Source organism: Oncorhynchus kisutch, linkage group LG26 (genome assembly GCF_002021735.2).
Source record: "Oncorhynchus kisutch isolate 150728-3 linkage group LG26, Okis_V2, whole genome shotgun sequence".
In the NCBI taxonomy this organism is placed as follows: domain Eukaryota; kingdom Metazoa; phylum Chordata; class Actinopteri; order Salmoniformes; family Salmonidae; genus Oncorhynchus; species Oncorhynchus kisutch.
In genome coordinates this window covers 5023550-5049938 of record NC_034199.2, presented here as the reverse complement: position 1 = coordinate 5049938, position 26389 = coordinate 5023550, and the positions used below count along the sequence as shown (strand labels likewise).

At 41.6% G+C, this 26389-nt stretch overlaps 1 protein-coding gene across 1 annotated transcript; it reads left to right on the top strand.

The window, feature by feature from the left end:
• Nucleotides 1–19800: 19800 nt before the first annotated feature.
• Nucleotides 19801–20749, top strand: LOC109871123 (leucine-rich repeat-containing protein 3-like). The gene has a single exon (XM_031806332.1). The coding sequence runs from the start codon at nucleotides 19812–19814 to the stop codon at nucleotides 20601–20603; it is 792 nt and encodes a 263-aa protein (XP_031662192.1). The 5' UTR covers nucleotides 19801–19811; the 3' UTR covers nucleotides 20604–20749.
• The last annotated feature ends 5640 nt before the right edge of the window (nucleotides 20750–26389 follow it).

Sequence of the window (26389 nt, the reverse complement as noted above, 5' to 3'; positions counted from 1 at the left end):
TGTTCTGTTTTTCATCTTTCATTAAAGATGTATAAAGATAACCACGCTGCATTTTGGTCCTCCTCTCCTTCCCAGGAAGAATCCCGTAACAGTGGTGATCCTAATTGACCTAAGACATGGTATTTTTACTAGGATTAAATGTCAGGAATTGTAAAAAAACTGAGTATAAATGTATTTGGCTAAGGTGTACGTAAACTTCTGACTTCAACTGTGTGTGTATATATATATATATATATATTACAGTGGGGAGAACAAGTATTTGATACACTGCCAATTTTGTGGGTTTCCCTACTTACAAAGCATGTAGAGGTCTGTCATTTTTTATCATAGGTACACTTCAACTGTGAGAGACGGAATCTGAAGCAAAAATCCAGGAAATCACATTGTATGATTTTTAAGTCATTAATTTGCATTTTATTGCATGACATACAGAAACCTTTGTTTGCAATTACAGAGATACCTTTCCTGTAATTCTTGACCAGGTTTACACACACTGCAGCAGGGATTTTGGCCCACTCCACCTCCTCCAGATCCTTCAGGTTTCGGGGCTGTCGCTGGGAAAAACGGACTTTCAGCCCTCTCCAAAGATTTACTATTGGGTTCTGATCTGAAGACTGGCTAGGCCACCCCAGGACCTTGAGATGCTTCTTACGGAGCCACTCCTTAGTTGCCCTGGCTGTGTGTTTCTGGTCGTTGTCATGCTGGAAGACCAAGCCACGACCCATCTTCAATGCTCTTACTGAGGGAAGGAGGTTGTTGGCCAAGATCTCGCGATACATGGCCCCATCCAAACTCCCCTCAATACGGTGCAGTCGTCCTGTCCCCTTTGCAGAAAATCATCACCAAAAAATCCCAACCGTGCTTCACGGTGTTCTTGGGGTTGTATTCATCCTTCTTCTTCCTCCAAACACGGCGAGTGGAGTTTAGACCAGAAAGCTCTATTTCTGTCTCATCAGACCACATGACCTTCTCCCATTCCTCCTCTGTCATTGGCAAACTTCAGATGGGCCTGGACATGCGCTGGCTTGAGCACGGGGACCTTGCGTGCGCTGCAGGATTTTAACCCATGACGGCGTAGTGTGTTAGTAATGGTTTTCTTTGAGACTGTGGTCCCAGCTCTCTTCAGGTCATTGACCAGGTCCTGCCGTGTAGTTATTGGCTGATCCTTCACCTTCCTCATGATCATTGATGCCCCATGAGGTGAGATCTTGCATGGAGCCCCAGACCGAGGGTGATTGACCGTCATCTTGAACTTCTTCCATTTTCTAATAATTGTGCCAACAGTTGTTGCCTTCTCACCAAGCTGCTTACCTATTGTCCTGTAGCCCATCCCAGCCTTGTGAAGGTCTACAATGTTATCCCTGATGTCCTTACACAGCTCTCTGGTCTTGGCCATTGTGGAGAGGTTGGAGTCTGTTTGATTGAGTGTGGGGAAAGGGGTCTTTTATACAGGTAAAGAGTTCAAACGGGTGCAGTTAATACAGGTAATGAGTGGAAAACAGGAGGGCTTCTTAAAGAAAAACTAACAGGTCTGTGAGAGCCGGAATTCTTACTGGTTGGTAGGTGATCAAATACTTATGTCATGCAATAAAATGCACAGTACCAGCCAACAGTTTGTACACCAACTTATTCAAGGGTTTTTCTTTATTTTTTAAAACTATTTTCTACATTGTAGAATAATTGTGAAGACATCAACACCTTTAAATAACACAGAATCATGTAACCGAAAAAGTGTTTTAGAAAAATAAAATGTTTATTTGAGAGTCTTCAAAGTAGTCACACCTTGCCTTGATGACAGCTTTGAATCTCTTGACATTCTCTCAAACCAGCATGGCTACAACAGCATTCTGTGGCGATACACCATCCCATCTGGTGTGCGCCTATTTGTTTTTAACTTGTCAATGACCCAACACACCTCCAGGCTGTGTAAGGGTTATTTGACCAAGAAGGAGAGTAATGGAGTGCTGCAGCAGCTGACCTGGCTTCCACAATCACTTGACCTCAACCTAATTGAGATGGTTTGGGATGAGTTGGACTGCAGAGTGAATTAAAAGCAGCCAACAATTGGTCAGCATATGTGGAAACTCCTTCAAGACTGTTGGAAAAGCATTCCAGGTGAAGCTGGTTGAGAGAATTCCAAGTGTTACTACATGATTCCATATGTGTTATTTCATAGTTTTGATGTCTTCACTGTTATTCTGCAATGTAGAAAATAGTAAAAATAAAGAAAAACCCTTGAATGAGTAGGCGTGTCCAAACTTTTGATAGGTACTGTATATATAAAGAAACAAATTCCATTACAGGCTGTCATTTTGATCATACATGCTCAATCACTTTTATTGTCTTTGTACTAGAGCAGCAAAAATATATATATCTTAAAGCTGATGTAAAATATGCTCTTTGAAAATGTAAGAGAGATTTTATTGTAATGCTTGTCGTCTGGGGGAGGAGGACCAAGGTGCAGCGTGGTAAGTTTTCATATTATTTAATTAAATATGCAACACAAGACACAACAAACCCGACAAACAAACTGTCCTGAAAGGTGAAACAAAAACACTAAACAAGAAACAACCACCCACAAATCACAATGGAAAACAGGCTACCTAAATATGGTTCTCAATCAGGGAAAACGATTGACAGCTGCCTCTGATTGAGAACCATACCAGGTCAAACACAGAAATAGAAAATCAACATAGACAACCCACCCAACTTATGCCTTGACCATACTAAAACAAAAGACAAAACAAAGGAACTAAGGTCAGAATGTGACATATATTTATGGTTGATAATTTGCTTCTTGCAGATCAATATTAGATATATCAGTTTAAACTTTAACATAAATTCAATTACGTTTTTTCATTTGGATCGGTGGTTGTTATTATGTGTGTGTTTTTTAATAACAAAATAATGTTATTATCATAATGCTTAACATCCAATCATAAACATATTTTTGCTGAGGGTCTTTCTTCAAATATTTATTGTTAGAAAAAATGTAAGTTGCATGTTATATGTGTTATAATTTATTCTAAACTCTCAAAAAACCTGTGTTACAGTGACATAAGCACAATTCCAAATGTACTCCTATCCTACATCCAAGGGCTTACTTGCACCTAAGAACTCCAGTAGCTCTGAGAGGATTGGGTCGCTGTAGCATTATCGTAATAGCTTCATCTTGCCTTCTGACTGGCTGGATGGAAATGTTGTCATATTGCTTTCACATATCCAATCGTCCCATAGTCAGAAGTAGTGGCTATGGAGAAGAGACTGAGGAGGTGTTACCCCTCTGAGGGCCTAATCTCTATCCTGGATATTTTGACAGAGCCTGCATCTGAGGCTGGACAAGTCAAGGTTACCCCATTAACCGTCAGGGGTGCCAGTCCAGCATTGGGGACATGGGCAACTAATGCCATAAGACACGTACTTTGGACCAGTGATGCACATTGCTGTAGAAGGGAAACAATAAGTCATGCCAATGCCATTTAACATGCTGTTATTTTATTGAGTGGTCATCCAAGAATAGTTCATTATACCAACAACTAAAACACCATCCAACCTGGACCTGAGTTAGTAATGCTTAGTCTGAAGCTATTTTTTACTTTCAAAAGCCAAGAAGGACTGAATGCTAAGGCTACTAAACTTGCTAGGACAAAGAGAATCAACTTCAATTAGCACTGACGTGTGAAGCGAGAGGTGTCGAAGCCTTTGAGCCCAACAAATGGCAGGCTACCCCACCCAGATCCGGAGGCCTGGGTTTTATTACCTAAAATGGGTCAATCCAGATGTGTTGGTCATTACTGAGACGTGGTTAAGGAAGAGTGTTTTGAATACTGATGTTAACCTTTCTGGTTATAACCTTTTTCGGAAAGACAGATCTTCCAAAGGTGTGGGAGTGGCAATCTTTACCAAAGATCACCTTCAGTGCTCGGTTGTCTCCACCAAGTCTGTCCCCAAACAATTCGCTGGTTTTAAATATTAAACTTTCAAATAGCTCTTGACTGTTGCTGGGTGCTATCGTCCTCATCGTACCTTACCTGCCCTAAACTATCTCCTGGCCCCTTACGCCAAGTCTGAATTTGTCCTGCTAGGTGACCTGAACTGCGAGATTCTTAAGTCCTAAGCAACGGGACTCCCTAAATCTTTCTCAGATTATTACCAATCCCACAAGGTATGACTCCAAACACCCAGAAAAGGCTACTCTTCTTGATGTTATCCTCACAAATAATCCTGATAGGTATCAGTCTGTTTTTTTCTGTAATGTCCTTAGTGATCACTGTTTTACATCCTGTGTTCGTAATGGCTGCTCAGTGAAACAACCTGTCCTGATTTGTCATAGACATTTGATAAAAAACTTTAATGAGCAAGCCTTCCTTCATGAACTGGCCTCTGTAAAACGGTGTAGAATCATCTTGATCCCCTCTGTCGAAGACGCTTAGACCTTCTTCTTGATATTTTCAGTGGCATTGTTGACAAACACGCCCCCATAAAGAACATTAGAATTAAAAACAGGTTTAGCCACTGGTTCGACCGTGATCTTGCAGAGTTATTCTACCTCAAGAATTGCATTTGGCGAAAGGCTCGACGCACACATACTCAGGCTGACTGGATCTCGTTCAGACAAATGAGAAATAAGTGCACTCAGGCTATACGGAAGGCCAAAGTTAGTTACTTTAATAAGGAGCAGTTCTCTCTCTGTAGGTCTAACCCCAAGAAGTTCTGGGCAACATTTAAGACCTGGAGAATAAACTCTCCTCCTCACAGCTGCCCATGTCCCTTAAAGTTGATGATGTGGTTGTTACTGACAAGAAGCACATGGCTGAGCTCTTTAATCACCACTTCATTAAGTCAGGATTCCTATCAGCCGTTCCTCCTTGCCCGTCCAACATTTCCTCATCTCCCTCCCCTTCTAATGAGACTATCCCCGATGCTTCACCCTCTTTTTCCCCTGCCCCACTACAAAGTTTCTACCTGCAGGCAGTCACTGAGTCTGAGGTGCTAGAGGAGTTCCTGAAACTTGACCTCAAAAAAGCATCTGGGTCAGATGGTTTAGACCCTTTCTTCTTTAAGATTGCTGCCCTTATTATCGCCAAGCCTATCTCCAACCTTTTTAAAGGGGGAGATCAAGCTGATCCTAATGGCCTATTTCTATTTTGCCCTGTTTATCAATAATCAACTGACTGGCTTTCTTGATGTCAAAGGTATTCTCTCTGATATGGAATCTGGTTTCCGCTCAGGTTATGGATGTGTCACTGCAACCAGGTCCTCAACGATGTCACCATTGCCCTTGATTCTAAGCAATATTGTGCTGCTATTTTTATTGACTTGGCCAAAGCTTTTGATACGGTAGACCATTCCATTCTTGTGGGCTGGCTAAGGAGTATTGGTGTCTCTGAGGGGTCTTTGGCCTGGTTTGCTAACTACCTCTCTCAAAGGGTGCAGTTTACAAAGTCATAAAATCTGATGTCTCACCCAGTGCCTGTCACCAAGGACGTACCCCAAGGCTCAATCCTAGGCCCCACGCTTTACATCAACAACATAGCTCATGCAGTAGGAAGTTCTCTCATCCATTTACAGTGCCTTGCGAAAGTATTCGGCCCCCTTGAACTTTGCGACCTTTTGCCACATTTCAGGCTTCAAACATAAATATATAAAACTGTATTTTTTTGTGAAGAATCAACAACAAGTGGGACACAATCATGAAGTGGAACGACATTTATTGGATATTTCAATTTTTTTAACAAATCAAAAACTGAAAAATTGGGCGTGCAAAATTATTCAGCCCCCTTAAGTTAATACTTTGTAGCGCCACCTTTTGCTGCGATTACAGCTGTAAGTCGCTTGGGGTATGTCTCTATCAGTTTTGCACATCGAGAGACTGAAATTTTTTCCCATTCCTCCTTGCAAAACAGCTCGAGCTCAGTGAGGTTGGATGGAGAGCATTTGTGAACAGCAGTTTTCAGTTCTTTCCACAGATTCTCGATTGGATTCAGGTCTGGACTTTGACTTGGCCATTCTAACACCTGGATATTTTTGAACCATTCCATTGTAGATTTTGCTTTATGTTTTGGATCATTGTCTTGTTGGAAGACAAATCTACATCCCAGTCTCAGGTCTTTTGCAGACTCCATCAGGTTTTCTAGAATGGTCCTGTATTTGGCTCCATCCATCTTCCCATCAATTTGAACCATCTTCCCTGTCCCTGCTGAAGAAATGCAGGCCCAAACCATGATGCTGCCACCACCATGTTTGACAGTGGGGATAGGGTGTTCAGGGTTATGAGCTGTGTTGCTTTTACGCCAAACATAACGTTTTGCATTGTTGCCAAAAAGTTCAATTTTGGTTTCATCTGACCAGAGCACCTTCTTCCACATGTTTGGTGTGTCTCCCAGGTGGCTTGTGGCAAACTACGACACTTTTTATGGATATCTTTAAGAAATGGCTTTCTTCTTGCCACTCTTCCATAAAGGCCAGATTTGTGCAATATACGACTGATTGTTGTCCTATGGACAGAGTCTCCCACCTCAGCTGTAGATCTCTGCAGTTCATCCAGAGTGATCATGGGCCTCTTGGCTGCATCTCTGATCAGTCTTCTCCTTGTATGAGCTGAAAGTTTAGAGGGACGGCCAGGTCTTGGTAGATTTGCAGTGGTCTGATACTCCTTCCATTTCAATATTATCGCTTGCACAGTGCTCCTTGGGATGTTTAAAGCTTGGGAAATCTTTTTGTATCCAAATCCGGCTTTAAACTTCTTCACAACAGTATCTCGGACCTGCCTGGTGTGTTCCTTGTTCTTCATGATGCTCTCTGCGCTTTTAACGGACCTCTGAGACTATCACAGTGCAGGTGCATTTATACGGAGACTTGATTACACACAGGTGGATTGTATTTATCATCATTAGTCATTTAGGTCAACATTGGATCATTCAGAGATCCTCACTGAACTTCTGGAGAGAGTTTGCTGCACTGAAAGTAAAGGGGCTGAATAATTTTGCACGCCCAATTTTTCCGTTTTTGATTTGTTCAAAAAGTTTGAAATATCCAATAAATGTCGTTCCACTTCATGATTGTGTCCCACTTGTTGTTGATTCTTCACAAAAAAATACAGTTTTATATCTTTATGTTTGAAGCCTGAAATGTGGCAAAAGGTCGCAAAGTTCAAGGGGGCCGAATACTTTCGCAAGGCACTGTATATGCAGATGATAGTCTTAAACTGGGATTTTGTGTTAAATGCTCTACAACAAAGCTTTCTTAGTGTCCAACAAGCGTTCTCTACCCTTAACCTTGTTCTGAACACCTCCAAAACAAAGGTAATGTGGTTTGGTAAGAAGAATGCACCTCTCCCCACATGTGTGATTGCTATCTCTGAGGGTTTAGAGCTTGAGGTAATCACCTCATACAAGTACTTGGGAGTATGGCTAGATGATACACTGTCCTTCTCTCAGCACGTATCAAAGCTGCAGGCTAAAGTTAAATCTAGACTTGGTTTCCTCTATCGTAATCGCTCCTCTTTCACCCAAACTAATGCTGAACCATGCTAGATTACGGAGACATAATTTATAGATCGGCAGGTAAGGGTGCTCTCGAGCGGCTAGATGTTCTTTATCATTCCGCCATCAGATTTGCCACCAATGTTCCTTATAGGACACATCACTGCACTCTATACTCCTCTGTAAACTGGTCATCTCTTTATACCCGTCACAAGACCCACTGGTTGATGCTTATTTATAAAACCCTCTTAGGCTTCACTCCCCCCTATCTAGATAGATATCTACTGCAGCCATCATCCTCCACATACAACACCTGTTCTGCCAGTCACATTCTGTTAAAGGTCCCCAAAGCACACACATCCCTGGGTCGCTCGTCTTATCAGTTCGCTGCAGCTAACGACTGAATGAGCTGCAATAAACACTCAAACTGGACAGTTTTATCTCAATCTCTTAATTCAAAGACTCAATCATGGTCACTCTTAATGACAGTTGTGGCTGCTTTACGTGATGCCATTGTCTCTACCTTCTTTCCCTTTGTGCTGTTATCTGTGCCCAATAATGTTTGTACCATGTTTTGTGCTGCTACCATGTTGGGTTGCTACGATGTTGTGTTGTCATGTATTGCTGCCTTGCTATGTTGTTGTCTTAGGTTTTTATGTAGTGTTCTATTGTCTCTCGTCATGATGTGTGTTTTGTCCTATATTTATATATATATATATATATAATATGCGAGAGCCAGTTTACAACCGACTATAAATCTATCAAGCTTTCTCAGATGAGAAGACACATTATTTAGAGTTCCTCACATAAAAAGTGTTATATAATTATAATTTTTTTATCCCAGCCCCTGTCCCCGCAGGAGGCCTTTTGCCTTTTGGTAGGCCATCATTGTATCTTAACTGACTTGCCTAGTTAAATAAAGTTTAAATATTTGTATATATTTTTAATCGTTGTGGACAGAGATTCACTTGTTTGCGCTCACTCCTCACAGTGCTTATCTGAGCAAAGTCTTTCTGAAACGATTTCTAAACAGCAGACCTACTTTCAGTACTATCCCATAAGGTGATCAACTGTTTAAACTATTTCAGTTTTTCATGCTTAAAACAAATATTATGTACTGATACAATTTAACTGACACTCAGCTGGAGTGAAATCCAGAACCACATATGTGTTCCCAGAACCCATGTGTACCTACTGTGCACTGCACCTGCTTATGTAACATGTAAATATATCTTCGGTACAGTTATTGTAAAATGAGATCACATATTATTTGAGCGTATATACTGTGTATTAGGCCTAGATTCAATCAAATCAAGTGTTAACCGGCGATAGCTGACACACGCATAGTTCATGTTTTGATGGTGTCTTAGGTGTAACTGCGTTAGAGCTGTGAAATCAGTAAGCAGCTGCTCTTGTGATCATTGTCACAAAGCCACACCGGTCCCACTCGTGTTAAAAGTACGAACGAGAAGTGCAGGCTATATAGAGATAGTGAAGCTTAAATTGATATAACTCATTAAGTTTCATTATTTTCAGTCTCATCACGGTGTGGATTACATCTCACATTCCAGTGTTCGAACTTGTAAACAACGCTTCATTGGATTTCTCATAATGCGACTCCGTGCAGCCAATGGCAATGTCTTCTACAGGTATAATGCTGGGAGCAGCTTCTGGATTTGACAGCTCTAATGCAGTTCCAACTCCGACACTACCAAAACAACCGCTATGCGGAAGTTAGCTAAATCGGACCTGATTGAATCGAGCCCTCATCTCATTGACTAAACTTTTGGATGTCTGGAGACCTTCAGTATTGGGTTTTGCATCTGGCTTTCAATGCTTGAAAGTGATTGCCTCTGAGTAGAAATTAAATGGAGGGCCTAATGTATCGGTGTCACGCTGTATAATGATAGGAGACAAGTGGAGGAATACGTAATAGGGGGTTTTATTTTCTCCATCCAAACAAAAGAGTGAGATGTAAACCTCTAAATAATACACGGGACGAGACCCGTAAAACAAGTGTACAACACGTAGCATGGCCGATACAACAGCACAGGTGGTCACAAGACCAACGGACATGGTAACAATAACCGACAAGGACAATGGGGAACAAAGGGCACATATATACACATACTAATCAGGGGGAATGGGAACCAGGTGTGCGTAATGAGACAAGACAGTCCGGGGTTGGTGGTAATGAATCCAGTTCAGTGACACCTAGAAAGCCGGTGACATAGACCTCTGGAGCTGGTGAATGGAATGAGCAGCAGTACTGGGGGAGGATCTGTGACAATCAGTGGAAGTTTTAGGAGCCCATGTGGCATTAGTTTTGTATCTTATGCATAGTAAATACATATCCACAGGCATGGTGCCGTAATGGCTCTTTAACTTAATAGATCCTGTACATGTCTGCCCTGTTTGTCCGATGTTGGCTCTCAGTTGTTCTGGAGTTGCACTTAGAACACAAGAGTGCATTGTGGCTGCTAATAAGAGATACACCCCGATCACCCAGCTACTGATATCATTTGCGTCCTCCAACTCCATTCCTTGGTCAGAGAGGCAGTAAGAGTATTGGTAATTGTGATTAATTTGGGACAAAAGGCAGGATCTCGCCCATCAAAAAAGATGGATCTGCTATGACACCATACCGTTGTGCTTGAATAAGTAAGTCGGCTATAGAAGCGGAATTCCCCCTTGGCACTTGACACATGTAATTTGTCTATTAAGGACTTTGGAGCACTGGGAATTAATTAAGACACAGGTGTACAGAGAAGTGAATGAGCAACCTTGGTAAATAAACAGTTGCAGTCTGCCTGTTCTATTGTTAATGACCGCTGTGTTCTCTTCCATGCCTGATACTACCCATCCAAACACACATTTTCGAACATTAATCAGCTAATTGTATCCGAGGACCACCGCCTGTGGTGCTTAGCACAGCTTTAGATGAATGTGTTTTGCAGTTAATGTTGCTGTTGGTGGTCTACATGGCAATTATGGGCCAAACTACTTAATGTAAATCAATTAAGAACATTAAGTGCACTTCCCTCCAAAGCTCATCATTGGTATCGTGGGCTTAAGGTATCAGCATCTTATTGAGGGAGACTGGGCTGCGTACTTACTACACCTTTGCCATCCACATGCTGTAGGTATTTGCTCTCAGTCAAACAATGTTTTTTTGTGGAAAAGCATTTAAATATATATATATATATATATATATCAATTACCTTAGCTGCTTTTTAAAAACATGCCATTGAAAAAGAAACCCACAGCAGCAAAACAAGTTACGGTACATCAAAATGAAGATAAAACTCTACCACACATCCAGGCTGATCTGATGTTTTCTATATTCCCCAGCTCCTCTGTCTGGTGACTTGAATTGAATTGACAAAGATTGAAGGATGTGATCATAAGGTGATGTGGAAAGCCTGCTGGAGCTCATTGACAGCAGTGTTAGGATTTGTATGCCTCACACCAGTAGCTATATCCTCAAAACTCTTGACTCTAGGATTTTCTGAGAAGCAAATGTCACCGTAATGTCATCTTCTCTTAAATAGTTTTCCTTAACTTTATAACTCTGTACTTGGGCTTAGTTACACTATCAATAAGCCATGCAATGAGCCACATTAAAGGTCAATGGGGAGGGCTAGGAGGTTTTAGGTACCTCTCACAGAAAAAAAGGTATTGTGTGAGCATTTCAAAGATAATCGGAACACAAACACATATTTCCACATCGTCTACCGTCTTTAAGACATGGCAAGCTGGTTGTACACTACAGCAAATATTGTGCACAACAATTAGTGTGTATATACAGTGGGGCAAAAAAGTATTTAGTCAGCCACCAATTGTGCAAGTTATCCCACTTAAAAAGATGAGAGGCCTGTAAAACACAAAATACTAGTTTTGTTTTTTATTTAAAAAAGGAAAAAAGATAGGCTGTTTAGGTTTTCACGTTACGTTTGTTGTTTTGTATTGTTCGTGTTTTCATCTTTATTAAAGATGTATACAAGTAACCACGTTGCATTTTGGTCCTCCTCTCCTTCGACACAAGAAAACCTTAACACCTATGATGAAAATTACATACCTCTCTCATCTTTTTAAGTGGGAGAACTTGCACAACTGGTGGCTGACTAAATACTTTTTTGCCCCACTGTATATATATATATATATATATCTATGATAGTTCCCTGAGCTCTGATGGAATCAATGAAGTATGGTTTGGTAATGGTATACTATGCTGTGAGGAAGCAGTACAGCTCTATTTTCGAATGTAGGAAACAATGTTGTCCAATCAGACCTCTTCAACTCTGTATGCAAGCAAATGTACCTGGATTGCAACTCCAAACTGCTCCTCCCATAGAGCCATGATGCTTCTCTTTATGACTATATAATTCAGTGTTACACTGTCAGCAGGTATTCATTAGCCTGGGTACCACTCAGTTTGTGCCATCAAGCCACTCCTTGTCATGCAGAACATGGCAAGGAGTTGAAATTAAAGCACAATCAGATCTGGGAACAGGCTACATATCGATCATTTGGTGAACAGAATGATACTAATTCTAGGCTTTGCTAAATTGGAACATTCTTCATGTTTCAGAGGTAACCGAGTGCCTCCGTTAAAAATGACAGAAAACAACTTGAAATGCCTATTAAACTATCATACGTCCTAGTTTCTCTCAGCAACACAATATGTGTGGTACTGGTTTCATCTGCTTCATACAAAGATAAGATAAAACTATCAGAATCCAAGCCAGTTGGGCTGGAGGATGTTAGTTAGAAAACAATTTCCGAAATAAATTGGTACCAGGTCATAGACTTCTATGCGAGAGCCAGCTCAGACACCGCTTAATGTAATGCTATTACAACCATGTCATGCCCTGACCTTAGTATTCTTTGTTTTCTTTATTGTTTTGGTTAGGTCATGGTGTGACATGGGTGATGTATGTGTTTTTTGTACTGTCTAGGGGTTTTGTAGGTTTATGGGCTTGTTTACCATATAGGTGTTTATGTCTGTCTATGGTTGCCTAGATTGGTTCTCAATTAGAGGCAGCTGTTTATCGTTGTCTCTGATTGGGAACCATATTTAGGCAGCCATCTCCTTTGGGTATTTTGTGGGTTAATGTCTATTTCTATGTCTAGTTGCCTGAACTAGTATTATATAGCGGCATGTTCAGGTTGTTGTTTTTTTGTATAGTTTGTTAAGTGTTCTTCGTCTTCATTAAAATCATGTATTCATATCACGCTGCGCCTTGGTCTCCTCCATTCAACGAACGTGACAGAATAACCCACCATAAAAGGACCAAGCAGCGTGATAAGGAGGAACAGCGCTTTGTGGAATCATCGACTAGGGACGAAATACTGGATGGAAAAACATTCTGGACCTGGGAGGAGGTAATGGCAGGGGACAAGACCCTGCCATGGAAGCAGGAGGAGAGCGCACAGGAGGAACGGCGACAATATATGGGTACACGGCTAGCACAGAAGCCCGAGAGGCAGCCCCAATAATTTTTTGGGGGTGGCACACGAGATTTGCTAAGTCAGGTAGGAGACCTGAGCCAAGTCCTCGTGCTTACCGTGGGGAGCGTGTAACTGGTCAGGCACTGTGTTATGTAGAGATGCGCACGGTGTCTCCAGCGCACATTTCTAGCCCGGTACGCTATATTCTAGCTCCTCGCATTGGCAGGGCTAGAATGAGCATCTAGCCAGGAAGGAGGGTGCCGGCTCAGTGCTCCTGGTCTCCAGTATACCTCCATGGACCAGGATATCCTGCGCCAGCTCTGCGTACTGTGCCAGCGCCCTGCATTTGCAGGGCAAGTATAACCATCCAGCCAGGACGGGTTGTGTCAGCTCTACACTCCAGACCTCCAGTACGCCTCCACAGCCCAGTAGGTTCTGTTCCTCCTCCCCGCACTTGCCCTGAGGTGCGTGTCTCCAGCCTGTACCACCAGTGCTGGCACCACGCACCAGGCCACCAGTGCGTCTCCAGGGTCCAGTACTCCCTGTTCCTGCTCCTCGCACTCGCCCTGAGGTGCGTGTCCCCAGCCTGGTACCACCAGTGTTGGCACCACGCACCAGGCCTACAGTGCGCCTCGCCAGTCCAGAGCGGTTCTCAATTAGAGCCAGCTGTTTATCGTTGTCTCTGATTGGGAACCATATTTAGGCAGCTGTCTTCTTTGGGTATTTCGTAGGTTATTTTCTATGTCTAGTTGCCTGTGTCTGCACTAGTATTATATAGCTTCACGGTAGGTTTGTTGTGTTCTTGGTCTTCATTAAAATCATGTATTCATATCACGCTGCGCCTTGGTCTCCTCCATTCAACGAACGTGACAAACCAAATATCAATCTATCAAGCTTTCTCAGATGAGAAGACACATTTTATGAGAGTTCCTCACATAAAAAGTGTTGTGTTACATTAAAAGGCATAATACTCTACACCACAATCCTCAGAGGATGTGTAAACATCTGCTAGTACATTTTGAGGGATATTTTGGTCATATTGTTTGGGTTTTGAGGTTAAAAACAATTCACCCATAGAAAGAATATAAAAATGTTCTCTGACCTACAGTATAGCGTTAATTACAGTTATATACTCCATTAAAATTTTAAACACATGGCTGCTGCCTGATATGTGAATGCATTGATGTACTTTGATAACTGTGCCCTTGTAAATGAATGTTTGTAGCATAAATGTATAAGGTATCAGTTAAAATGCACTGTATACAGAATTGTATATTGCACACAAAAAAACAGACACATTTCCAATTAACAATTCATGTCTATTTCACAATCTGTGATACTGGGTTGAAAATAACACTTATGTTTACATTATTAACTTGCAGGTGATTATGAAATTAACATGTCATACACAGGTTGTAAATTATTTTTTAGGTGACATTGAGTCAATATATCACTGAGAGTACGAGTTGTTATACTGTGATAGATTATTCCAATCTATTGAATCACCATAACGCGAACATCTACCTACCCAAGGGATGTGTGTTTGAATCTCATCATGGACCAGGTGGTGAGGGTAGGTAACAACATCTCCACCCCGCTGATCCTCAACACTAGGGCCCCACAAGGGTGCGTTCTGAGCCCTCTCCTGTACTCCCTGTTCAACCACGACTGCGTGGCCATGCACGCCTCCAACTCAATCATCAAGTTTGCGGACGACACTACAGTGGTAGGCTTGATTACCAACAACAATGAGACGGCCTACAGGGAGGAGGTGAGGGCCCTCGGAGTGTGGTGTCAGGAAAATAACCTCACACTCAACGTCAACAAAACTAAGGAGATGATTGTGGACTTCAGGAAACAGAGGGAGCACCCCCCTATCCACATCGATGGGACAGTAGTGGAGAGGGTAGTAAGTTTTAAGTTCCTCGGCATACACATCACAGACAAACTGAATTGGTCCACCCACACAGACAGCATCGTGAAGAAGACGCTGCAGCGCCTCTTCAACCTCAGGCGGCTGAAGAAATTCGGCTTGTCACCAAAAGCACACAAACTTCTACAGATGCACAATCGAGAGCATCCTGTCGGGCTGTATCACCGCCTGGTACGGCAACTGCTCCGCCCACAACCGTAAGGCTCTCCAGAGGGTAGTGAGGTCTGCACAACGCATCACCGGGGGCAAACTACCTGCCCTCCAGGACACCTACACCACCCGACGTCACAGGAAGGCCATAAAGATCATCAAGGACAACAACCACGAGCCTGTTCACCCCGCTATCATCCAGAAGGCGAGGTCAGTACAGGTGCATCAAAGCAGGGACCGAGAGACTGAAAAACAGCTTCTATCTCAAGGCCATCAGACTGTTAAACAGACACCACTAACATTGAGTGGCTGCTGCCAACACACTGACTCAACTCCAGCCACTTTAATAATGGGAATTGATGGAAATTGATGTAAAATATATCACTAGCCACTTTAAACAATGCTACTTAATATAATGTTTACATACCCTACATTATTCATCTCATATGTATATGTAAATACTGTACTCTATCATCTACTGCATCTTTATGTAATACATGTATCACTAGCCACTTTAAATTATGCCACTTTGTTTACATACCCTACATTACTCATCTCATATGTATATACTGTACTCGATACCATCTACTGCATCTTGCCTATGCCGTTCTGTACCATCACTCATTCATATATCTTTATGTACATATTCGTTATCCCTTTGCATTTGTGTGTATAAGGTAGTAGTTTTGGAATCGTTAGGTTAGATTACTCGTTGGTTATTACTGCATTGTCGGAACTAGAAGCACAAGCATTTCGCTACACTCGCATTAACATCTGCTAACCATGTGTATGTGACAAATAAATTTGATTTGATAACTTTTGCATTTTCGCTAATGAGCTACTTTGCAACTACTTACTACTTTTGAGCTACGTTGTAACTACTTATTAAATTAGCTAACCCTTCCCCTAACCCTTTAACCTAACTCTTAAATCTAACCCTTTAACTACTTAACTAGCCCTAACCGTAACCCCTAAAACAAACCCTAACTTTAACACCTAACCCTAACCTTAAAGCCTAGCTAACGTTAGCCACCAAGCTAGCCTAGCTAACATTAGCCACCACAGATTGGAATTCGTGTACTGTATACTAATGCATTATGGAGAAAGAAAATCAAAAAGGGGACTTTTCATGTGTCTGTCACACATTTCGAATAAGTAATTTGTGTCTATTTCACAATAAACTGTCATACTGTGTTGGTTATTTTACCTGAAATGCATATTGTCCTTTTTTTGTAGAATAAAATTTTGAAACATTTTGAGTCATACAAAATTGTGTCTTCTCTACTCTGACAATTAATCCACAGATACAAGTGGAAACCTAGTTTGTTTAATTTGATGAATCTCTCCTTGTTCATCTTTTAATCACCCACTTGGGTTAGTATGCTTGTGAAAACCAATCAGTAGATGGGATAGGAGGAATTTACAGTGCGTCAACTGTCTCAAATATAGAACCAAGATCTATGCTTTTTTTATTTACCAAGTTCTATGCGCCTGGCTACGCCGACACCCGTTGAAGCGCATGAGCAGTTTGAATGAAACAATTTAATTACATGTATGAATTTATTTAGCAATATTAGTGCAACCAACGTTGGCTGTCCAGTCAGCATGTTACTGATGACAGTAAGCAATACATGCGTATTGACTTCACCAACTCACCAGGTTATAGTCAAGGTCTAATATATACAACACCTAATACATCCCCCTTACATTTATGTTACAAATTTTTAACCTTTAATGCTTTCCAGGTTTGTTGCCTATTTTATTCAACCACCAGGCCCTAAATTCATTGTTTGACTATACAGGATCGACCTGTTTTTTTCAAGCGAGGGAATACGTGGAGGCTTGCCAAACTAACAGTAGTCCAATCGACACACAGCCCGACCTTCTTCTTCTATGCTCTCCACTGATGGGCGCAGGACGTGCTGATGAATGTGGCCTGCGACTGAACAGGAACATCAACAAGTGTGGCTGCTGTCATCTCTTTTAAAAAAACGGTAGGCTATTAGCTATTACAACTGTAATCTATGGTGTGGGGTACCTGTTTTGGAGATGATGTTACTTGGAATACCATGTACAGACTATGCGGGAACTTCGGTTTTATGCTGACTGCTGACATTTTAGACTATGAATAGAATGCCTTGTGCTGAAAGCAAGACATGTTGTACAGACCACAGCCGTCTGAATTATGTTTTGTTTTATATTCATAAGAAATGTCTGCAGTAATTAGCCTTAAAGAAGAAGTATGGATCTTGGTGGAAATTTGAAATATAGAAGCACATACGAGTCAGTTTTTCCGCACGCCTTCTGGAGCAAATGGACTGCTGGATAAACACCTGATGTGTGCTCCTTTTTATAACTATGATATAAAAGTTTCTGTATTTTGGGGGGCAAAAAACTTGGAAAGGCCATAGTTGTCTACATTTAATGTCCAATGCCTATAGGATTACTCTTTTTGATTCTGGGTGGGTTTTTGGAAGAGCAAATAATTAAGTATAGGACAATTTAAATAAAGATAAATCAGTATAATTATGTAGGTACAATCTGTTAGGCTACTACTGCAATTAAATAGCATGGTTTTATATAACTTCTGAATGTAAAGAATGTAATGTAAAATGCATTGTAAGCTTAGAACTGTCTTCCCCCATTATATAAGGTTGTTTTATTACATAATTTATGGTTTTGATGGTTTTTATAGCTTTAAAATATGTTTGCAACTCATGATGATCTCCTTGCCTTTCAGTCCTTGCACCCATAGCTCCACCTATGAATTTGACAGTGGTTACATTTATCTAGCCCCACCCCTCAACTTTATAGCAAACCAGGATTGTGGCCTGAAACTGTATTATTATAAGTGATCATATTGCAGATTGTAACTCTCCTAATTTGATCTGTGATACATTCAGCGCTACATTATCTACAGGGGAATCTGCAGTTCAAACTATTTCAAATTTACCCACCACTGTTTTGGTAAAAAGCTTAGAGATGGGATTGAAGAAATGTAACTACTCTCAAATTCCAAGAGCTGTGGATGCAAGGACTGACCATCCATGATATCAAAATTATAGTTTAAACTATTTTTTGAGGCTATACAGTAATTGTTTACAAACAGTGGAGTAAACAAACGTATATTTTGGGTTCTGATGGGGTACGGCAGTTGAACTAAGCTCATAAGGCATTTAGTCATATCCTTCAAGAATCAAGGGTATATATCATTCATTTAAAAGTCCAAAAAGGGATGTAGCAATTTGCTGCATGACATTATGTGTGCTCAACATTTTACTGCATTTACAGCAATTAACTTATTTTACTTGGAATAAAAATGGTTACCTAACAAAGTAGAGAACCAATTAGTACCTCTAATTGTTTACATTTTGTTACATTTTGGCTCTGTCTCCAAATTAATCTCATATGATTTTATACATTCTATTAAACTCACTTCAACTGCAGGGCTGCCATGGTCTATTAATATGGCCTGTTTTGTAAAAGAACAAAGGCAGTGCTTTCAAAATGTCACTACAGGCTGTCCCAGTGTGCCCTTAAGCATTTTAGCGTGTAAACTCCTGCCGACACCTCCATATGATCTCCAGCTCAAATTTTGAACGTGAGGGGCTTGTTTAAGAAATCTTGTCTATATTTTGTGTGTGTGCGTGCTCATGGGATGAAGACATTGAGATGTACAGTACCCCAAAATGGTTGATAAAATGTCTAAATGTCACATTGGTGCCCCCAGTTCCATCACAGGTTGGCATCAAGTACAACAATAAACTGCATGGTCAGCATAATCCACAAGAGGGTGCACCTATAGTGAAAATGGATTGGCACAGTGGATCCATTCTAGTTGTGTAAACGTATGCCATCAGTTTTACTTTATGTGGAAATATGATTGAGCAGCTGAAGCATTGATATGTTACGATTATGAGAAGAGAAGCACAGTTCATGAGAGTGTAATCATTATTAAACTGGCACTATCCTGCTGAAGCAGGAGAAATTAATTTCATTCAAATGTTGTAAGTCCATATAAATGAATTAGGCTATCCTAATATGATCTGATAATGTAAGTGAAGATCAATCTATTTGTCTCTCTGCTTTATGAGATTTCCTTTAAGTGAAATGGATTGTCCTTGATTATCATTTTACAAATGTGTAAACAGTGTGACACTTGAATTGACCATGCCCAATGTGCAAGCAAAACCAATTTGGCTGATGCCCTCAGGACAATTGTATGAATATTTTAGGAAAGTAATCTTGATATAAAACCTTATCCCTAAAATACTTAAACCTACCATAAAACTCTTACAGTATGGCCTTCATGTTTTTCTCTGTCACTGCTTCTAAGAAGAAACTATGTCTAGTAATTCCCTTTTTCACTAGGACTGTCACTATTCTATTTTTCTTCTTTCAGTTCTCGACATGGCAGGAGGGTACCAGTAACACATTCAGCCTACCTCCACCTTATAGTTGCCTTCATCTCCCTCTAAGATACCGTTCCCTCTTGAGTAACTCTCTTCTCTTTCCAATCAGAAAGCAGCCTCTTGGATTCTGCCTGGAATACTCTCAATGCAGCTCATGTGAAACTGGGCTCTACTGAAACCCTTTGGAAACAGCAGAACATGAAAATTATACTTCACCGATGGATCTGATGGATTAACTACAGATAAAATCTTGACAGCTTGTAAGGAAGTTAAAACTGTCTTGTCTCGTGGTTTTCAAGCCATAATGATAGAACAACATGACACAAGGTTTAACCATGACTGCTCTTTCATGACAGGACCAGCAGGAGCACACAGCTGAAGATGTCCAACCGTATGGGTCATGATCGGCCCAGAAATCCCATGCTCTCAGCTGTCTCGTGGGCCTTGCACTTTGGAATATTGTTCAGAAGTGCACTGGTGACCGCTTGTCCTAAGAGCTGCCACTGCATGGAGAAGAACAGCCTTGCCGTGCTGCAGTGCATGTCGCGCAACCTGGAGAACATCCCGGCTGACCTGCCGTGTGACACTGTAGTCCTGCTGCTGGCCTCAAACAGGATTACCAAGATCCCCAAACAGGCCTTTAAGGACCTCAACAGATTACAGGAACTGGATCTGTCCAACAACGCCATTAAGACGGTGGACGCTGGGGCCTTCCAAGGGGTCTCCGACGTCCTTCGGGTCCTGGACCTGTCCAACAACCGCATAAGCAGCGTGCCCAAAGAGGCATTCGCCAAACTTCAGGCCAAAATCAGCCTCTCCAACAATCCCTGGCACTGCGAGTGCAGCTTGCAGGAGGTCCTGAGGGAGCTGAGACTGGACCCAGAGACGGTCAATGAGGTGAGCTGTCACACGGCTGTGGAGGAGGAGTACGCCGGCAAACCCGTTATCCAGGTCCTGGACTCGGGCATCAACTTCTGCAACTTCCACCACAAGACCACCGATGTGGCCATGTTCGTCACTGTGTTCGGCTGGTTCACCATGGTGATAGCCTACGTGATCTACTACGTGCGGCAGAACCAGGAGGATGCCAGGAGGCACATGGAGTACCTCAAGTCCCTGCCTAGCAGCTCGCAGATCAGCAAAGACTTTGACACGATCAGCACGGTTCTCTAGCAGGCCCGCTGTGGCACACATTTGAGAAAGTGAGTGAGTGTGTGAGTATCTGAGTGTGTGAGTGTCTGAGTGTCTGAGTGAGTGAGTGGATGATAGGGAGAATGGTGTTCTTGTTTTGAGCTGGGATTTATTTTAGGTGGCCTTAGGAGACGATAGATCTGGACTTCATCTGGACCTTTAGTATTTATAATTGCTCTCTGTCTTTCTGTATGGACACATAACTATCTAAATTTGACCAGTTTCTCACAGCAGGAAAATAATCTTTCCGCAACAGGAAATGTGAATTATTATGTGGATTATAATAAGCATTTTAGTAGGGGTTGATACATTTTTCGTCATGGCAAACCAAGTCTGACATTTTAAAGTGGAAATTCCAAACTTTAGAAGCATTTTTAAACCTCAAATACACTAAAAGTTGTATTTCCTGCGGCACAGGAACATTTTGAGGGAAAAAGTATTTGATCCCCTGCTTATTTTGTAGGTTTGCCCACTGACAAGGAAATGAGCAGTCTATAATTTTAATGGTATGTTTATTTGAACAGTGAGGGACAGAATAACAACAAAACAATCCAGAAAAACGCATGTGAAAAATTTTATAAATTGATTTGCATTTTAATAAGGGAAATAAGTATATGACCCCCTCTCAATCAGAAAGATTTCTGGCTCCCAGGTGTCTTTTATACAGGTAACGAGCTGAGTTTAGGAGCACACTCTTAAATGGAGTGCTCCTAATCTCAGTTTGTTACCTGTATAAAAGACACCTGTCCACAGAAGCAATCAATCAATCAGATTCCAAACTCTCCACCATGGCCAAGACCAAAGAGCTCTCCAAGGATGTCAGGGACAAGATTGTAGACCTGCACAAGGCTTCAATGGGCTACAAGACCATCACCAAGCAGCTTGGTGAGAAGGTGACAACAGTTGGTGCGATTATTCGCAATTGGAAGAAACACAAAAGAACTGTCAATCTCCCTCGGCCTGGGGCTCCATGCAAGATCTCACCTCGTGGAGTTGCAATGATCATGAGAACAGTGAGGAATCAGCCCAGGACTACATGGGAGGAACTTGTCAATGATCTCAAGGCAGCTGGGACCATAGTCACCAAGAAAACAATTAGTAACACACTATGCCGTGAAGGACCGAAATCCTGCAGCGCTTGCAAGGTCCCCCTGCTCAAGAAAGCACATATACATGCCCGTCTGAAGTTTTCCAATTAACATCTGAATGATTCAGAGGACAACTGGGTAAAAGTGTTGTGGCCAGATGAGGACAAAATGGAGCTCTTTGGCATCAACTCAACTCGCCGTGTTTGGAGGAGGAGGAATGCTGCCTATGACCCCAAGAACACCATCCCCACCATCAAACATTATGCTTTGGGGGTGTTTTTCTGCTAAGGGGACAGGACAACTTCACCTCATTAAGGACGATGGATGGGGGGCCATGTACCGTCAAATCTTGGGTGAGAACCTCCTTGCCTCAGCCAGGGCATTGAAAATGTGTCGTGGATGGGTATTCCAGCATGACAATGACCCGAAACACAATCATCTCCTTAATCTTGGTTATGTTGAGGGATAGGTTGTTATTCTGGCACCACCCGGCCAGGTCTCTGACCTCCTCCCTATAGGCTGTCTCGTCGTTGTCAGCGATCAGGCATACCACTGTTGTGGTGTCTGCAAACTTAATGATGGTGTTGGAGTCATGCCTGGCCATGCAGTCGTGGGTGAACAGGGAGTACAGGAGGAGACTGAGCACGCACCCCTGGGGAGCTCCAGTAATGAAGAGCAGCGTGGCAGATGAGTTGCTACCTAAGTCCAGGATCCAGTTGCAGAGGGAAGGGTTTAGTTCCAGGATCCTTAGCTTAGTGATACGCTTTGAGGGTACTATGGTGTTGAACGCTGAGCTGTAGTCAATGAATAGCTTTCTCACATAAGTGTTTATTTTGTCCAGGTTGGAAAGGGCGGTGTGGAGTGCAATAGAGATTGCATCATCTGTGGATCTGTTTGGGCGGTGTGCAAATTCGAGTGGGTCTAGGGTTTCTGGGATAATGGTGTTGATGTGAGCCATTACCAACCGTTCAAAGCACTGTGTTTTTTACCTGCGTTTTTTTGAAATGCAAGAGAAAGGCACAATGTATTATACCAAGTTAGGTGCAATTTAGATTGTGAATGTGCCAAGTTTTAGACTGATCCAATGAACCATTGTATTTCTGTTCAAAATGTTGTATCAAGTCTGCCCAATTGGTTAATTATTACATTTTCAAGTTCATAACTGTGCACTCTCATCAAACAATAGCATGGTATTATTTCACTGTAATAGCTACTATTAATTGGACAGTGCAGTTAGATTAACAAGAATTTAAGCTTTTTGCCCATATCAGACATGACTATGTCCTGGCAAATGTTCTTGTTACTTACAACTTCATGCTAATCATATTAGCGCAAGTTAGTTCAACCATCCTGCGGGGGGATACCGATCCTGTAGAAGTTTTAAGCCTGAATTCAATCCATTGCCGGAACAACTGCACTACGGATTCACTCAATTTGCTTACTCCCGACTTAGTCTAATCCACTAATGGGACTTGAACTCCAAGCCTTCAGCCAGGTAAACTTTTCAAAATAGATACGTTCCTTTCTACATAAAATACTTGTCCTAGAAACAAGTGATATTGAAAGAAATTTGATTTTAGAGGTAACAGCCCTTTTGACTAATCTCATCTGGCAATGACTCATCAAATGGTCCTTACTCACATTTTGTCAGCCCTCACAAATAATAAGTAATCTACAAAAATCTACACATTTTGAAAAATGGCTCAAACCAATGTTAAAATTCTATTAACCATTAATACTCCAAGGGAAGTAGATCCAAGAGAAGTGATAAGCCAATCTGATACTTTTCATGAGAACAGTTAGTAGCCTTCAAAAGGAAAAGTATGATCCAGTGATTCATGTGATGTATCGAACTTTGAGAGTTATTGCTCCACTACCTTTTCTTATAATGTGACATTTAGGTTGGTAGCTAGTGAGATGTGGCAAGACAGACATTATGGTCAAGACCAGATCTTGCAACCCAGACCAGAACCCTTAAAACCAAGATCTTGAGACCAAGACCCAGTGTATCAAGGCCATGACAAGACCAAGACCAGACCCTGTGGATTGAGACTGTGATGAGACAAAGAGCGCATTTCTGTGCTGCAGTGGTCTCAAGACCGAGAGACTCCTTGTCTCAATACTACAATCAGGGAACATATACATATCCCGCTCTTCCTCTCCCACATCTGTAATGATAATATGTATAGTCAAAAATATAGGTTGCATTTAAATTAACGTCTCCCTAGTGCCACACTTTCTTAGCGTACACTGTAGCTGCATGCAACACATTGTTGCACTTTTTTTTACCCCCTTTTTTCTCCCGAATTTTGTGGTATCCAATTGTTAGTAGTTACTGTCTTGTCTCATCACTACAACGCCCATATGGGCTCAGGCTCAGGAGAGACTTGCGGTTGAGAGACATGCGTCCTCCGAAACACAACCCAACCCAACGCGCATCCAACCCAATAAGTAGCGACTTCATTTCCTGTACACATGACTTTCATCAACAACACATTATTCTCCATCTCTATTCATGAAAGGAAATGAGCATGATACATTAGTTATCAGCTGGCTGCTGATTCACAACTAATTTTGCGGCATTTGCTGAAGGGACACAAATTAAGATGTAAGTACCAGCAACTGTTTGGCACTCTCAACCAAGCAAAGTTGGGTTACAAATGTGGTCACCAGTACTTGATTCTATTGTAAAAAAAAAAAAATTGTGGTATGATGTTTATTATGCATGCAACAGAATTTTCTAACCTAGAGATAAAAATCTGTTAGGAAAATGCATTGTGGTTAAGGAACAGTGAGAGAGACATGAATTCATCCCTCTGTCCTCATTACTTCAAACACAAGCCAAAAGACTCCTTCCTGTTGCATTATTCTTAGACATTGTGATTTGAGGTAGATCATGTGTGTACCAGAGTCTGCATTATTAAAACGGTAATTCATACAGGCAATTCATTACTTTCAAAGGACTGGGTGCTGAATGACCTCATGATATCAGATCTATGTGGCTCTCAAATAGCATTAAAAGGTCAGGAGAGCAAGTGTGTATTGTTGCATACTGTTGACTCTCAGCGACATTGCCCACCGTCCAGTGACTGACATTGTTCTGGGTAGTGGTCCTTATGTGTGGAGTAAGACCTGGTTCGGGATGAATGTGTTCTGCAAACATCTTTGTCAGGCTGAGAGGCTTCCGGAGATAAACAATGCACCCAATAAAACAGTGGGTGCATTCAACATTATGTGGGTATCTATCTTTATAGAGCCAGTACAGTATGATTTGGGTTGACAGAATAGTATGAAAATTGCATTAGTATGTGTACTATTCCTGACTTTAACTGTTAACATTAATCTACAATATTCCACCCCTTGTCCTCTTCCTTTCCCTCTCTTCCTCTGCTCCTCCTCTTCCTCTCTTTAACCACTTTCTCTCCTCCAACTCTTCCTCCTCTTCCACTCCTCCTCCTAATCATCTTAGTCCTCTGCATCTGCCAGTTACTGGATGCAAATATACCACTTCTGAAAATGTATGTGTTCTGCCTCTGAAAGCATCACGGAGGTTTCCCATTAATCACATTTAGAGGAGGAAGGGCTTCAAACATTGACAGTGTCCGTATTTAGACTTCATCAATCAACTGAACTTCAGTGGCATCTGTAATGCAGAGTCAATATTTTTGGTCATCTTTCACCTAGACTTTGTAGGGTTTTGTACTCCCTTCTATGTGTTTTTTTTTCACAGACTTGATTACGGTGGTATTGCTGCAAAGGTAATTCCAACTTCACATGAATAGAAATTAAAGCATTTTGGATTCCAATCACAGGGAGTATTTTTTTTGGCTAGTACTCTGATGAGAGAGCATTGGGTATTCTCCGAACACCAAACAAACAAAGGTTTAATGTATATTTTATCTGATTTTAATTGCGCATTCAGAAATAGCGTATGCAGATCTGAAAGAATGGGCATTGCATATTAATCGAGATTATTCATTGGTACAGTTTATTATCACTAAAATACACAAATCTATCTCAACCAGCCCCCATCTTCCAATTCAAAGCAATGATTTTGCCTACAGAGATTAATGTCCGTCCATTAACTGGCATAAATGTTACCTATAGATTTGGTGGTATATTTGGGAAGGGTGTAGGAATAAATCAATACCTGAACCTCACTAACACCATATTGGAAAACATCAACCCTCAGAGCCTATAGGAAATCATGCATTCAGTGCAGCCTGTAAAGTAGCCCACCTCGCTGTAATGTCTAACTAATATAATTGAGAAAGTGGCACCCCGGAGCTGCACTAGATGTCAGGGCAGGGGTTACAGGATAAGATCGAACACGTTGCAACCTGGCACGTCAGTGTAAAGGTCAAGGGGGATTTGTCTTGTTTTGGAAGGGGTCAAGTGCTCTGTAAGAACAGTGGGGTGAGATTCTACAGGGGTACAACAGATGGTGCATGGAGTGTGAAAAAGAATGACATTTATTTGTGTAATTTCTAATTAGGATGCTTAATGCTTCACTGGCAGCATTTCAGTGGTGGTTTAGTGTTGGATTATCGCTTTTAATTGCTTCAGTAATACATTGCAGTATTTATTTATTTAACCTCTTTAGGGTACGTGGGACGGTAGCGTCCCTCCTGTCAACAGCCAGTGAAACTGCAGGGCGCCAAATTCAAAACAACAGAAATC